Genomic DNA, 16,817 nt, shown 5'->3' with positions numbered 1-16,817 from the left:
CATGGGTCATACCCATGGAATACGACTTGACATTGGTCCTCTGAACAATGGCTCAGGGAGCTAGTACAACGTTTGAACAGCAGCTCCTTTAGACTCTGTGGTCTGCGCACAAGTTCCCAAAGGCATGCTAGGAAATAGTTTTGTCAACGAAACTTTGCCATCCCAAAGGGTAAGAGTCATTCTCCTAGTTTTTACTGCATGTTATCTAGGTTTCAAATGACAGGACAAGAAAAAAAAGGCAGCGACTCAAAAATTATTTGGAATATTGTGGCACTTCACTAATCTCTTTTGCTTATAAGATATGGCAAAGCAAACAGGACCCTGTCGACATAAACTCTCATTATAGATAACCCTATACTGTACACTCTCAGAATACAGAAAGAATCCATCCTATCATACATGTTTCATCTTTAAAAATAATCTAACATAGTCATATCCTCTGGCTAGTAACAAACTATGAACATCTTCTGAGAATACAGAGGAAACTCTGGGGTTAATAGTAAATTCTCTGACGTGCCCCCCCCCCCCCATCCCCTATGCAGCATCATCTATGAACACATTTCTGCAAAAGCATCCCAGCATCATTCCTAACTAGGAAAGGAAATGGATATGTTAGTTTCACCAAATGGACTTTTAGCAAGAAGTGATGGGACATTTTTACCTTGGCAAAAATGAAGCACAAACGTAACATTTTACAGGTTCAGGCCCATGCAAATGCATGTGTTTTTTTTTTTTTTTATGTGGGGGGATTTTATTCTCACCCCGAAATCACGATTAGCATGCAGGTTTTTTTCAACTATTGAGTTAATTATTGGCAGTGCAGCTCTTTTGGGTAACCATGATCACTAAGGCAAGGTTATTATTTCACCTTGTGTAGAATATGGTAATATCTTCTCAGATGCATGTTTATACAGTGTAGACCTGCAACTGTATTTTTAAAAAAAGAAATCTCAAAACACAGATCCCTAAACACAATCCAGTTGAAAATGAACTGTTAAGCTTTTAGAAATATATTTTAAACTACAAGGCTACCCTGTTTTGGGGTTTTTTTTTTTAATGAACATTTTAAAAAGTTCCCACCCCTAAAAATATGCCAAATGATGTCTTCGTCATTGGTAACAGTCTCACCAATTTGCTACCATGGTTTAACTCTTGCGGAATTGCAGCTACTAAGGTAATGTGTAATAAATATAATGCTTTTCAGGGTCGGTGCAGCGAAGTTCTCCAACTGTCAACCTGGAACCTGAACGACCTTTAGTTCTCAGTCTATCTGCTGGACAGCGGTCCCTGGCAAGGGGTGTTCAACTGCCCCAGGGGTGCTTTCAGATGAGGTCAGCTTGGCTGCCCCACGTTGGCCTTCTAGCTCTGGATCCAGCTGTAATGTGACCTGCAGGCCAGTGGCATGTCCTTTGTTTCTCAACAGGAGCTCATGAGAGCTGCATTTGCTTATTCAAGAGCAGCTGAGGCAGTAAGAGCAGCTCCTCGGCCCAGCCAAAAACAGACGCCAGGTGAGACTCGTATGTTCGTGTGAAGCCAATGCAGCAGCGGAACTGGCAAGTCCCCGGGGAACATTCTTTGGACTGGACGTTTCATACAACAGAACCTTTGGAAGATGACAAGTGGATTGACTGAATCCTGATGGCCAACGTCCTCTGTAAGTCCTGGAGCACATCCTGGCCCGTCCCTTCGCCATTTTTGTCATATAGGAGCTGCTTGAATGCTTCGTTTTCGATGAGGACCATCATGTTTTTGAGAAAGTAGCCTTCGCAATATGCTGAGAGCTCCATGACTCCAAGAAACTGTGGAGAGTGGGGAAGAAGCAGGAGATGGTTATGTTTCTGAAAGCACCTGTTTTCACACGTGTTGATGGCGAACACCTGTTAAAGCAGACTGCGACAGTGGCCCCGATTCTGCATCCTTTGCTGTATTCACGCCCAGGGTATGTGACTTTGCAGCTCCTCCCGTCAAGGGGCTGAGTCCATCTCTCCCTGCCTTGGCCTTGTGAGTTGCTCAGGCCAAGAGAACGTGGTTGAAGCGAGAGCTGCCAGCTCTGAGCTGGCTTCAAGTGGCCATGTGTGCTTCTGTGCTCTCTCTCAGAACCCTGCCTCTGCCTCAAAAACAAGCCTGAGCTAGCCTGCTTGCAGCTTCAACAACCACATGAAACTGACCCGACAGCGACAGAGCCCAGCCAGGATCAGCACAGCCAGCCACAGCCGACCGGCCAGCTGACCTCAGAAGCGAGGCTGGCTGAGACCAGAAGAGCCCACCCATGCTGTCAACTCATGCACTAACACTGGGTTTTGAGTCTCTTTGCTCCACTACAGATAACTGGTGCACTGACGGAGTTGCAGACACAGTTCTAATCTCTTTACAAGTATCAATTAGCTCACTTAATTCTCACAACCATCCTGTGAGTGGGCACTGCCTACCTACCCCCTGTATTTAGGGCACTGGTTCTCGACCAGGGGTGATTTTGTCTCTCAGGCGACATCTGGAAGTCTGGACACATTTTTGGTTGTCACAACTCGGGGGCAGGGGTGGAGTGTGTACTACTGGCATCTAGTGGGCAGAAGCCAGGGATGCCACTAAATACCCCACCATGCAGAGGACAGACCCCCTGGCAGAGAATTACACAGCTCACATTGTCAGTAGTGCCAAGGTTGAGAAACTGATCAAGAGACATAGTTCCTGACAGACTAAACCAATACGGAAGGGATGACTGACCTGCCTCACTTTACAAGCCCAAGAAGAAGGCTTGGTAGACAGTAGACACAATATGGATTTGTTGAATGTATGAATGAACAGTTAATTCTCAGAGTAGTGACACCAGCAGCAAACACTGAGTGACAGCATATCATGTGCTGAGCACCGTGCCAGGCACTGCACGTGCATCATCTCAAAGTCCTCAAATTTCCTTGAGGCAGGTACTATTACCACCTTCGATTTATAGATGAGGAAAGTGAGACAAGGGAGTAGCTGACAACAATTCACACATGCCAAGGACAGAACCAGGAGCTGAACCCTGGTAACTCAAGTCCTGAAGGCTGTGTGTTTAACCATTAGGATGCACTGCCTCCGGCCTGATACCATTCAACCTTGGAAGCGTGCTTGGTGGAAGTGTGCTTGGTGGAAGCGTGCTGTTTGAGATGCAGAAGCAAATGTGCATACGAGGGTCCGCTGTGTCCGTATTCAGACCTTTTCTACAGTTTTCAAAGCTTGTAAGTCTCTCTTTTGCAATGAGCTGGATGCTCCCTGAGAGGATATCCTGCTGCTTTATTTAGATGCTAAATTATCTAAATTATCTAAATGTGGAATTTATCATTCTGAACTCCCCAATATGCTGTCCTTAAGCCAGAGATGCACTTTAAGCTGCCCCATGTGGAATGGTGGCATTACGGTGAGGCAGCGCCAACAGGGCGGTGGTGGAATGAGCGGGACACCTGGATTCAAGTTGAGGCTCCCCCACTTTTCTGAATATGTGACCAGGGCTGGGTCACTTGGCCTCTGGCTTTAGGTTCCTCATTTTCAAAATGGGAGCTATGTCACTTGCATCATAGACCTGTTGAGGGGATTGAATGGAACATAACTGATGGCAGAGTTGTCATCTGTCACACTTAGGGGATGCAGGTTAGGAAGGGAGCCAAGGGAGGGAGCTTTGGAATCTGCATGAGTTTTTAATCCAGACTTCGCCACTTCCAGCCATCTGCTGCTGGGCAAGTTATTTAATCTCTCTGTGCCTCCATATTCCTGTCCCTAAAATGGGGGAAGATAATAATACCTACCTAATAAGCTGTCGCTGGCATTAAATGAGATAATACATGGCACATTCAGAACAATGGCTCATTGTAGTCAGTGCTCACTCAATGTTAGCTGGCATGCTAAATGTAAACTATTCATAATTATTACCCTCATCTCACTCATTTAAATCCAGGGACCCACGTGGACAAACTAGGTGCCTAGGTTGGGATAAGAGGAGTTGACTGTATCTATGGAACCTAGTTCAGCTAACTGGCCCATAGAAGGAACAAGCCTGTAACCTTTTTTACTTTTTTTTAAAACTATTATTATTATTTTTTGGCTGCATCACATGGCTTGCGGGATCTCAGTTCTCCGACCAGGGACTGAATCCAGGCCACGGCAGTGAAAGCCTGGAATCCTAACCACTAGGCCACTGGGGAACTCCCCCAAGCCTGTACCTCGAACTCACTGACACCATGTGCTAATTCACTGAGTCAATGACCTATCTTCATAAAAATCATGTGCAACTTTGGGCAAGTCAAATCACTTCTCTGGGCCTCAGTTTCCCAAGCTACAAAATGAGGGGGTGTGAACTGGAGGGACCATGCTCTGCGCATTTAGGACACGGACACACCAGGTAATTCTGTGGTCTCTGAGGGGCTTAGGGGGCCTGGTGAGCTTTATCAGGTGAGCAGGATTGCTACCACACAAATGTTCACAGAGATGCTAGCATCCTGGAGCTGGAAGAGTTCTTAGGAATGCTTTCATTCTTTCAACATGAACCCTCCTTTTAGAGTCACAGAGAAAAGGCCTCATTGTACATGTGGGGAAACTAAGGCTCAGAGTTGCCTATCTCTGATTCTGTGGACACCCCTTACCACACCTAGGCACTTGCTTTGTATAGGGGTGTCTCTCATCACAAGTTAGTGTAATTGGAGAAGAATAAGCACAATAAGTACTTACATTTATATTTGGTGACATTTATTGAATGGTGAGTATATATCAGATGCTTGCCTACCTTTACACAGCTAATTACAGACAGAACTGGGACCAGACCTCTCACCTTCTAGACCAATGGTTGACAAACTACAGGCCTGTGAGCCAAATCTGGCCCACCACCTGTTTTTGTAAATAAAGTTTTATTGGGAGACAGCCACATCCATTCATTTACATATTGTCTCTGGCTGCTTTTCACTACAATGGCAGAATTGAGTAGGATCAAAGTGACAGCATGGCCTCTGTGAAAATACTTATCTGGACCTTCATAGAAGAAGTGTGCTGACCCCTGTCCTAGACAGTACCTTTTTCAAGTGCAGAGACCATATCTTACTAATTTCTTATTCAGATGTATATACACCTCCTGGTAAACAGTGGGCTCACAATAAACACTAGGGAATGAATCCCTTGGTTTCCAAACACATGTTCTTTCCATCACAGTGCCCCGTTGAGCTTACTGCGTTAGCTTAGATTCAATTTGATGAACCAGCTTGGTCTTATTCTCAAGTTGAAAGACACCCTGAAAGGGCCATCAGAAGCTCCAGGGCCTCTTCTTCATGACTGAATAGTTCGGGACAGCTTTGCTAGCAAAAGAAAGATGAGGAAGCCATGCATTTATGGGCTAGGCTTCTCCTCTGGGCTGGAAAACTCCACAGCTGTCTCCAATGGTTAGGTGCAGAACAGAGGTAATGTTGCCAAGAACTTGTTGACATTTGAAGCGTGGCTGTTAGTATCTCAACGCCTGCATTTCCTGGGGTTCCAAACCGAGTATTGGTTTCTTTTCTGTCTCTTTTACTAAACTAGCCTCAGTATGCAGCACAATCTGGCAGTAACAGAATCCACGTGGCAGGTTATCATTAGCGGGAGCTGCAGGATCCACAGCACAGGGGAAGCGGCACATAGAAAGGGCAAGGGGTGCTGGCATTGTCCCGTTCTCCATGCAAGTGTCAGGAAGGGCAGGCGTTGACCTTGGAAACATTCCAGGATGAGGCCTGGGAGGGTAGACAGAGGCTGGCGTCTGCAAAAGACCAAGCTCTGGCTGCAGAGGCACATCCATGAAAGAGGCAGTTCTTTGCCATAGGTGTTCCAAGCCTGTAGCACTAATGTATTCCCAGCCCGGGCTCACGTTGCATCCGGTGTGTTATTAAATAAAAAGAGAGCTACAGAAGCTGCCTGCCAAGGAGCCTGAAGTTATTAAAATGGGACTGTGGAACGCAGGCCTTGCTGCCAAGGAGACAGGCCACAGCAAAGCCACTGTGGATGGGGGTTCACAGGGCTGTCTGGGTGTCCAATGGCCAGGGGAGGGGGCAGAGGACCGTGAGACTAATTGGGCCCCTTCCTGGGTAGAGAGTTTCTCTGGATGCCAGTAACCAGTTTCTCTGGTTACTTTTTGCAAAGTAACCAGTTCAAGATTTAAAAAAAAATTTCTTTTGCTGTGTCCCAAGAAACCAGATTTTGGTAAAACCCTTACTTAACCCAAACATCCAGTGTGTGTGGGTAGAGAGTAGCCTGGCTGAACCTTTTGATTTACTGATGAGCAATGAGAAAATCTTTTTTGAGTATCATTGCAAGGGTTATTGCAAATATTTTGAACAGTTATTAGGCCAGACAATAAACACAAGGAAGAACCTGTGCTTTGGAGTGAGGCAAATCTAGGTTTACATTCTGAGCAACTATCCCAAAGAACTGAAAGAAGGGGCTGGAACAGATATTTGCACACCCCTGTTCACAGCAGCACTATTCACGAGAGCCAAAAGGTGGATGCAACCCAGGTATATCCACCGATGGATGAATGGATAAACACAATGCGGTACATACACACAATGGAATATCATTCAGCCTGAAAAAGAAATGAAATTCTGACATACACTACAACATGGATGAACCCTGAGGACACTGTGCTAACTGAAAGAAGCCAGCCTCAAAAATAAGCCAGACAAATACCATATGATTCCATTTATATGAAGTACCTAGAGCAAACTCACAGAGACAGAAAGTAGAATGATGGTTGCCAGGGCTGGGGAGGAGGGGAGAATGGGGAGTTAGTGTTTAATGGGTATAGATTTTCAGTTTGGGAAGATGAAAAATTCTGGAGATGGATGGCAGTGATGGTTGCACAACAATGCGAATGTACGTAATACCGCTGAAGTGTACACTTAGAAATGGTTAAAATGGTAAGTTTCACACTACGTATGTTTTACCACAATGGAAAAAAATCTCTGTAATAGCTGTGTGACCTTAAGCAAGTTACTTCACCTCTCTGTGCCTCAGTTTCCTTATTATAACATGGGACTAATGAAAGGGTTGTGGTGAGGATTTAAAAAGGTAATGCAACAAAGCTTTAAGCACAGAGGCCTGCACCTGGAAAGGACTCAGGGAATGTTGGTGTAAAACAGAAAATAACATCTCAAACGCAACCTGTGTTTTCACAACGAGCAGAGTAACCATTATTCACATCAGTTGTCACTCTACAACCGTGGATGTGGGAGGCATGTGTGCTGAGCTCCAGTTATACCAAAGAAGAGTGCTTTGTTTTAAATTAACTCAATTTAAATTCAAATTAACTGATCTCAATTTATTTCATTGTTTCTTCCCAGCAGATGCTAATCCCCCCGTCCTGAGTGCATGAACCAAAATGAAGTGGCACCTGGACACACGATTTTAATTCTCTTGGTCCCAGTATCCCCACTTGTGAAGTGAATTGGATGAAATCGGTGGTTCACTGATTTTACTCCAGAAACTGGAGTGAAGACTGGCCTTAGGGCTGAAATCACAAAGGTTGCCCTGGGAGCCTGTTAAAAATACAGATTCCTGGGCTTCCCTGCAGAGATCTTTGGGGTGAAGGGCCACACCGAGATTCCAAATGTCTCCCCAGGTGTTGGGGCCACCTGAGTAGGAGGAATCCTTGGACCTGTCTAGTGTTGACAGCCTGTTCTCAATCTTGGCACATCTGAGAATCACCCAGGAAGCTATAAAAAAATACCTTTTTTCCAGGCTCCACCCCCAGAGAATGATGAATTGGTCTGTGATAGGTCCCAGGCATGGGGAATTTTTTTTTTTTTTTTTTTTTTTTGGCGGTACGCGGGCCTCTCACTGTTGTGGCCTCTCCCGTTGCGGAGCACAGGCTCCGGACGCGCAGGCTCAGCGGCCATGGCTCACGGGCCCAGCCGCTCCGCGGCATGTGGGATCCTCCCTGACCGGGGCACGAACCCGTGTCCCCTGCATCGGCAGGCGGACTCTCAACCACTGCGCCACCAGGGAAGCCCCAGGCATGGGGATTTTAAGTGAGTGCCCAGGTGATTCTACCGTGCAGCCAGCATTGGGAACCTCAGTTCTAGCATAATGGTTCTCACCTGTGAACACCCCCAGAATCACCTGGAGGGCCTGGGAAGCCATAGACGGCCAGACCTCACTCACAAAGTTTCTGATTCAGCAGGTCTGGGTGGGGCCTACAATATACATTCCTGACAAGTTTCTGGTTGATACTGATGCTGCTGGATTGGAGACAACACTTGGAGAACCACTGTTCGAGAAGCTTGCTGCTCAAGGTGTGGCCTAGACCAGCTGCAGACGCTTCACCTGGGAGCCTGTTAGAAACGCAGGACCAGCGCCCACCCCAGAGCCTGCTGAATCAGAGTCTGCGATGTGACTCATACGTATGCCACAGTTTGAGAATGACTGCTTTTGAAACTTCTGCTTGCTTGCTTTCATTGTGTTCTGGAGGGGCGGATGAAGGGAAAGACAGCTCTTCTAAGCAGGAAGCAGACCTTGGGAGGAGTGATGACGGCTGGCCTAAATGCACAGGCCCAGCATCCGCGCTCTACCCGGACTCAGAGTGTGTGCAAAGAAAGCCTCTCCCGCGTCAGGGCACGGGGGGTGCTCGGGAAGCGAGAACGGGATCGATTACCTTGGCGTGGTTGTAAATATCCACACAGTTGTCGGTATTGATGCTCTTTGCACAGATAATCTCACAGTGTCGCTGCAAAGCCTCCAGCTGGAAAAATTTAGCAGCAGACAGAAGCTAAAAACCATGAAAAGAGCCTGTTAGAGGTTGGGAGGTGGAAGGAAAGCAACGCCCATGGTGAGAAAACTCTTCACCTCCCACAGCGGTACCCAAGGTGAAGGCACCGCGAATAAAGTGTCGGACATCACTCTAAAGCCGGAAGGTTACACTAGAGCTGTTGCTGGCATTAGAGGACTAAAGACTCAGTGACAGAATTCAACTGCAGGGGAAGATGGCAGGGGGGAGGGGTGGGGTCGAAGTGAATAAAATTTACATTTATTACAGTAAGAGGTCAAGCAGAAATGCCTAAAATTGTTACATCCAGAAATAAGGGTGACGCTCTTATTCCGCAAGGTGGGTATCAATGTGGCTCACTCCCTCCATTTATGCATGTCTCCACACACATGTCACCTCAGGACTCCTCCCTCCATCACGATCTGGCCCCCCTACCCTGTCTGAGTTTTCCTCACAGCCCTTCTCACACCAGACATGATGTCATGCCTGTCGCCCTCTCCAGAGACCAGGAGGGCAGGCATCTCTGTCCCTTTGCATAGCTGCTGTATTCCAGCCCTGAGCACGGCACCTGGCCGTGGAAGATGCTGAACAGAGGCTCTGGGGAGGGGAAGAAAGGGCTGAAGCAAGAGTTCAAAGGGATTGCCTTTGGGGAAAGGACTGGGAGGATGGGGTGGGGGGTGGCTGGGTGAGGTGCTTTTTATGTACTGTAAAGCTCTTCTGTATTATCTACATGATTGAAATGTACGTTCATTATTTCAATTTGAAAATAATTTTTAAAAAGGTTTACAAAAGAGTCTGAGTCCTCAGAGTGTAGTTTAGTCCTGAGGTTGTGATGAGTCAGAGGAGCCGTCCAGAGAGACAGGAGAGTAACTTTGGGGGGCGGGGGAGTGACCACAGAAGGTTTCACAGAGTAAGAACAAAAGGATAAATGGCCCCCAGTGAACACACAGCCCCTGTGACACAAGCCAGGCACTGTAGTAAGCACCTTACAAATAGAAACTCTTAAGATCTTCAAAACCCAATGGGGTAGATATTGTTATCCCCATTCTACAGGTTGGGAAACTGAGGATCAGAGAGGTTAAATTACTGCTCCAAGATCACACAGCTCAGAAGGGGGAGAGCCTGGATCTGAACCCAGTCTGGCCCAGAGCCCATGTCTGAACCACCACGTGGTGTCACCTCTTGAACAACTCATAGTGTTCTGACATCTCTCATCAGCCACCCTGGACTTCAGGCACCTGAATGGGCTCCTGGCTCTCTCGCTCAGGAATATCAAAGTGATTTTGGCTTCTGGTTCAAAGCTACCAGCTTTGACACGAGTTCCACTTCTAGTTAGGAGCAGGGAGGGCAGAAGAGGCAGAGTTACGAGAGGTGGACAGGAGACAGGGAGAGCCAGGGAGCTGCAGGAATGAGGGGCCTGAGTGAGGCCAGGAGAGCTTTGTAACTGGTTCTTGGCTTCTGCCTCAGTGGATGTGCTGAGATTTGAGGAATGCTTTCAGACCATATATTTCTCTTACAAATGACAAGGGAGAAGTCGTCAAAGATAGTTCCTGATGATGCTATTTGAGCCCCAGCTGTGCCTGAAGCTAGCGCTAGCCTCAGACTCTTCAGTAAATTTCCTTTCCTCCACCCGCCAAAGCCAGTTAAAATTGGGCTTCACTCAGCTTCACTCAGTTGCTATTGAAAGGGATCAGACTAGCGCACCCAGCGCCCCAGCCTTCCAGGGGAGGGGCTCTGATGAGAAGCCCCTAGGAGATCTAAGGAGGCAGGCAGGACCCCAAAGCCTGCATCCAAGTGAAGACCCAGCACAGCCTCCCCCCAGACACCGCCCGTGCGTGCCACCCACTCAATGACACAGCGGATTCCTTACCTCCATGATCTCGTTGTTTTTAATGAGAAGCGACTCTGGGCCACCGTAGTAGAGGTACTGCATGACCAGCTGGAAGACAGAACACAGTGAGCAAAGTGTCAATGGCACACAGACACAGTCATCTTGAAGCCATCCACTCAAACCCTCAGGCTGGTTCTGAGTCCCTGTATGACACCCCTTTTTAAGGGCAGCCATTCCCTCCGGATCACTGCCTTTCAGGAGAAGCTCCCTTTAAACGTTTTATAGGCTGAATAGTTTTCCTTACACCGTGCTGCCATCTGTCTCCCTGTGGTTCATCCTCAGGGACAAATTAAACAATTCTAAGCTCTGCTCTCCAGGATGGCTTTCCCCCATCTATGAGTGATAATCACGGGTTGTCCTACCTCCCACCCCACCGAGCTGCCCAGAACTGCAGCACACGTGGTGTGGCTTAAAGACCCTACACCAGCGGCAGTCCCCCTGGGAACATGGCCCGGTTTGACTAGAAACCTCTTGTTTAAGTTCCAGAGGGTGACTGAGCCACGGTGAAACCACCTGCTTATTATAACTTGACATCAGGGGTCCAGGGTTTCAACGTTTCATTGATGGTGTAAACTGTCCAACTGTCCAAGCCAGGCTTTGTGCATGTGACTCAGGATGCGGGATGGTGTGCAGAGTCCCAGAGCTTTGCAAACGGGTGTCCCTCAAGTAGAATGAAGCCTAAGGATGTGTTAGTATTGGCTGTCACCACCTCCCATGGAGCTGAGTATAAATTTTTTAGGTGGTGTGTATCCTTCCCAGTTGGCTACTGTCTCCAATACTCTCTAATGTTTTCTGCCTGCCTGTATGACACACTGACTTTACCTGCCTGGGCTTAATAAAGGTGTGCTAGAAAAATCTGTAGACTGTTACATTCCATTTTGGGGCGCCTATAAAATGAGGTGCTTGGACTGGGCTGCCCTCTATGGTCCCTCAGGCTCTGAGAGTCTGTGACTAATATAGAACAGTGGTTAGGAGCAAGGAACCTGGAGCTGGGCTGCCTCAGTTTCTGATCTGGCTCTGCCACTTAAAAGCTGGCTGACCTGAATTAAGTTAGGCTCTCTGTGCCTCAGTTTCATCATCTGTAAAGTGGGGATAATATGACCTACGTCATGGAGTTGTGATCAGGATTAAATGAGTTAATATATGTAACAGGCCTAACAGGGGCCTGGCAGGAGCATGGCAAGAACTCAATAAATGTTAGGTCTTCAATTTTCTCTGCGGTTGAAAAATCTTCTTCCAGGAGTGCTTCTGCCATGTGCTGCCACTTTCTTACTCAGGCCATTTAACATCCTTTGTGACTGATCTCAATCTACTTTTTGCATGTGTGTTTAAAGTAATCATTTTTCAGCTCATATAACTCAATAACAAAAAAAGACAACCCAACCAAAAACTGGGCAGAAGACTAAAACAGACATTTCTCCAAAGAAGACATACAGATGGCCAATAGGCACATGCAAAGATGCTCAATACTGCTAAATATTAGAGAAATGCAAATCAAAACTATAATGAGGTATCACCTCACACAGGTCAGAATGGCCATTATTAAAAAATCTACAAATAAGAAATGCTGGAGAGGGTGTGGAGGAAGGGAACCCTCCTACACTGTTGGTGGGAATGTAAATTGGTGCAGGCACTATGGAGAACAGTATGGAGGTTCCTTAAAAAACTAAAAATAGAACTACCATATGACACAGCAATCTCACTCCTGGGCATATATCCAGAGAAAACTCTAATTCGAGAAGATACATGCACCCCAATGCTCACAGCAGCACTATTTACAATAGTCAAGACATGGAAACAACCTAAATGTCCACTGACAGATGAATAGACAAAGAAGATGTGCTATATTACTCAGCCACAAAAAGAATGAAATAATGCCATTTGCAGCAACATGGGTGGGCCTAGAGATTATCATACTAAGTGAAGTTAAGTCAGAGAAAGACAAATACCATATATCACTTATAAGTGGAATCTAAAATGACACAAATGAACTTATTTACGAAACAGAAGCAGACTCACAGACATAGAAAACAAACTTATGGTGACCAAAGGGGGAAGGGGGAGGGGGAGGGATAAATTAGGAGCTTGGGATCAACATATACACACTACTATATATAAAATAGATAAACAACAAGGTCCTACTGTATAGCACAGGGAACTATATTCAATATCCTGTAATAAACCATAACGGAAAAGAATATGAAAAAGAATATGTATATATATGTATAACTGAATCACTTTGTTGTACACCAGAAACAAACGCAACATTGTAAATCAACTATACTTCAGTAAAACAGTAATTGTTCAAAAAACATGTATATGTATATATTATTTAGTTGTATTGAAATAGAGTTCATATGACACAAAATGCTTTGATCTAAAGTATACAGTTCAATGGTTTTTAGAATACTCACAATGTTGTGCAACCATCACCACAATCTAATTTTAGAACATTTTCAACACCCCCAGGAAAAAGCCCATGCCCACCAGCAGTCTCTCCCATTTCCTACTTGTGCTGACAACCACTGTGATTTGCCTGTTCCGGACATTTCATACAGACGGAATCATACAGCATGTGCTCTTTTGTGTCTGGCTTCTGTCACTTAGGTGAATGTTTTCAAGGTTCACCCTGCTGTCACATGTATCACTCTTGCACCTCTTTTCTATTGCTGAACAATATCCCGTTGTGTGGATGTACCACATTTTGTGTATCCATTCATCAGCCGATGGACATTTGGGTTGTTTCCACTTTTCTGCTGTTATGAATACGGCTACTATGGCTCAATTTACTTTGTCAGATCTCACCTGCCACTCTGCCCTTCTCGCCTCCTAACCTTGATAACATCTGCCTTTTTCACTCTGACCACTCCCAACCATTTGCCTTGATCAGAACCTACCACCACCGACTCTTTCACTCCTCTGCTTTTGCCCACGCTGTTCCCTCTGCTTGGATGCCCTTCCCTTCTTCTCCACCTGTTGATCTCTGGCCCCTCCTTCGGGATCTAGCTCAGTGGTCACCTCTGTGAAGCCTCCTCAGATCTGCTCAGATCTCTCAGCTGCCTCCCACCCCGTGCCGGGCAGCCCATCACGCGTGACTGCAGTGTTACTTCCCACTGGAGTCTGAGGGCACAGACTGGGTCTCGTCCATCTCTGCCTCCCCAGTGCCTGCCCTTCCTCTTTTGCATTTGAGTCTCCCAAGCTCTGGCCACCTGCCTGTTGCAGAGATGGCGGTGCTTTAATGGTGATGGCTGAGGCTTTGTGAAATGATATCGTAGCGTTATTTACCCGCCCCGCCCCCCCAAACCTGATGGGTCATAAGCATCTAAACCACCACATCGGTGAATGCTGGGACATTTGTTTTATTGAAATCCATTTATTCCCCTAGCATCTCTCTTTTATAAAGGCCAAACCAACAATAATAACGGTAAGAGCCATAATAATAACTGTCCTGAACACAGGGCCGCTCCAGTTACAAAGCATGTTATCTCATTTCCTCACGTTGGGTTGTTGACTTGAAATGCTTCTTTCAAGAGCATGGATGGAGAACCTGGGGCTCATGGAATTTAAACTGGGCTGAGCCATGTCACCTTCAGACTCGGCCAGCACAAGCCTTTCCTGCAAGGGGGCGAAATGGACCCTTATTAGGCCAAAGGGCCTGTTTATGGAGTTGTTTTTCTTGGCAGCGGTCCGCCTGCATGAAGCAGGATGTAAACGGCGTCCACAGCCTCGTGGAGGCCCTGCTCCCAGGTGCAGCCTCAGCTGCATGGGGCTCTTGCCCGTGTATGATGTTAAATATTCTTGCAGGGAGGAAACTCAAAGCTGCCTCATTTACTAAAATTCTTCTGTTCAGCATGGAAGTGAAGTGAGCAGGCCCCTGGGAGCCTCCTTCTGGGTCAGATTCAGCCCTACTTGGCCTATTTTGAGCCACAAATGAGGCTTTTCTTCTTTTATGGGGAAGGGGCAGGCACATGGAAGAGTCCCCAGGGCCTGCGCAATCTTCTCTGCCCATTACAGTAACTGGAGGCTAATGTGGCCGGGAAGCCTAATCCAGCCAAAAGCAATTACAGGCCTATGATTCCTCTGGGGCTGTGCCTTTCCACGTAGGTGTCTCATTTAACCAGCTCCCACAGCACACATTTATTGAGTGCCTACTACAAGCCGGGTTCTGATGACAAGAACCTCCCCAATTAGTCCCATGCTTGATGGCGTACGTGCTCCCTCCACGAGCACTTGGAGAGCTGGGGGGGCACGTGGTTTCCAGCATCTGGCTCATGCTCCAAATGCTAATGGACCTTTCCCCCGGGCTGGGCGATTTTTAGGGAGGACCCAAGGCCCCGGAGCAGGGAGGCAGTTAAGAGGTCAGGTCTGGGAGTCAGCCAGGCCTGGGTCTGAAGCTCAGCTTGGCTGTGATGAGCCGTGGGAGCTCGGGCCACTTCCTCTACCTTGTCTGCTGGGTGGGAGAAGAGCCACCTGGAGGGGGAGCTGGGAGGACTGAATGAGACGATGTGGGGCAGTGGTGCTCAGAGTGGCTCCCTGCAGCACATCAACATTACCTGGGATCTTGTAAGAAACATGAATTCTCGGGCCCCACCCCAGGCCTACAGAATCAGGAACTCTGGGGGGCGGGGCCCAGGAATCTGCATCTTAGAGAGTTTTCTGCATCTTAACAAGCAACTCCCTTCACCCCCCCAGCACTTCCCCTGGAGTTTCTGATGCCTCCTAAATTTCGAGAACCACTGTAGCTTAGAGCACTGGTTCTCCACCTTGGCTGCACACGCCTCTGAATGATGGCAGAGGGTGGATACTTCAAAATGCTGATGCCTGGGCCGCAGCCCAGATTCTGATTTACAGCCTGGACACTGGGAATCGTCAAAGTTCCTCAAATGATTCCACTGCTCAGCTGAGGTTGAGAACCACTGGTTTCGAGCCCTGCACGTAGCTGGAGCACGTGAAATGGGAGCTGCTCTTATTATTGTTCCTCTTTGGACCAGACTGGGTACAAATAATGGCTCTGTCACTGACCGGCACTAAGTTCTCTGGGTCTCAGTTTCCCCACCTCTAAAAGTGGCAAGATTAATCCAGATAACCACATGCAAGCAAAGGTCAGTGCCTCATTCATAGTTGGAGTTAAAAATGGGGAAAATGAGGCTCAGAGAAGACAGTGTCTTGTGCATGGTTATTCCATAAGGATTCTTTATTTTGCAGTTTCAACATAACCAAAGGAATGCATCTCTAATGGTGGAAATACTGACACCTCAGTGGGCTTTAGGGCTTTAGTGTGAGGTCATGGTGGCTTCCTGGCAGCCCTCTGAATCACAGGATCTGGGGGACCAGGGTCAATCACCAGTGGAGGGAAGAACCATCATCTGGCCAGCCACACTTGGCTTAGAGTATGTGGTTCCAATGCATCTTTTCCATCTCCAGTATACCTTAAGACACAGCCGAATGGACTATTATCACTTTCCCTCAAATACACAGCGCGATTTCCCACTTTCGTGCCTTTGTTTATGCTGTTTCTCCCTCTGGAATACCCTCTCTCTCCTATTCACCAGATGAGGAAGCTGAGGCTCAGATAGTCTGGGTAATTTGTTCAAGGTCACACGAGGGACAATGATTTTAAACAGGGGAATGCAGCTGTTTAAACTGGGGAAGGTAGCATTTAGATCCTGAAACGCAGCTGTCCTTCAAAGCCCGGATCACGACCTCCGCCCTATGACCCTGGTTACGGCCGTGCTTGCCTCCTGCTTATGTCTGAGTGGTCTCCTCAACCCTCTTGGAATGTGAGCCTCCCGAGGGCCAGCCTGAGTCTTACCCACATTTCCCCAGGGCTGTCCTTCCAGAACTGAACCAGAGGAAACAGATCCTGTTCAGAATCCTATAAACTCCATCCCCAGATCACCCACATCGGCCGACTAACCCTGGCTGTGGGAAGACAGCACGGAGGGGCCACAGTCTCCCCGGTAGGCCCCCTGCTGGACGTAAGCAGCCCACCAGCCTCCATGCCCCCAGTGAGACTCAGAGCTTCAGAGATAGGGCTGCAAGGCCAGATGGGGGTGTGAATTTCTCCTAGTGGCGAGAATTTCTCCTAGTGGCGAGAATGTCATTGCAAGGCTGGATTTATGAATCAGGCATGAAATCCAGGGCCAGGTGGCTTCACAGGCAAATTCTACCAAA

General features: G+C 47.4%; 1 protein-coding gene across 2 annotated transcripts in view; it reads right to left on the bottom strand.

The window, feature by feature from the left end:
- Window positions 1-1,589: 1,589 nt before the first annotated feature.
- ABTB3 (ankyrin repeat and BTB domain containing 3) overlaps window positions 1,590-16,817 on the bottom strand; it is a gene marked incomplete at both ends in the record, with an annotated part of 305,359 nt that continues 290,131 nt past the window's right edge. For both annotated transcript variants that reach the window (XM_082850526.1, XM_082850527.1), the window contains 3 exons: window positions 1,590-1,799; window positions 8,642-8,755; window positions 10,623-10,691. In XM_082850526.1, coding sequence (XP_082706652.1) covers window positions 1,590-1,799; window positions 8,642-8,755; window positions 10,623-10,691 — 393 coding nt within the window. The remainder of the gene's footprint in view (window positions 1,800-8,641; window positions 8,756-10,622; window positions 10,692-16,817) is intronic.

Source organism: Leucopleurus acutus (assembly GCF_964270905.1).
Source record: "Leucopleurus acutus genome assembly, chromosome: 11".
Taxonomy (NCBI): domain Eukaryota; kingdom Metazoa; phylum Chordata; class Mammalia; order Artiodactyla; family Delphinidae; genus Leucopleurus; species Leucopleurus acutus.
Note: the sequence above shows the minus strand (reverse complement) of the source record. Positions and strands in the feature narration are given on the sequence as shown.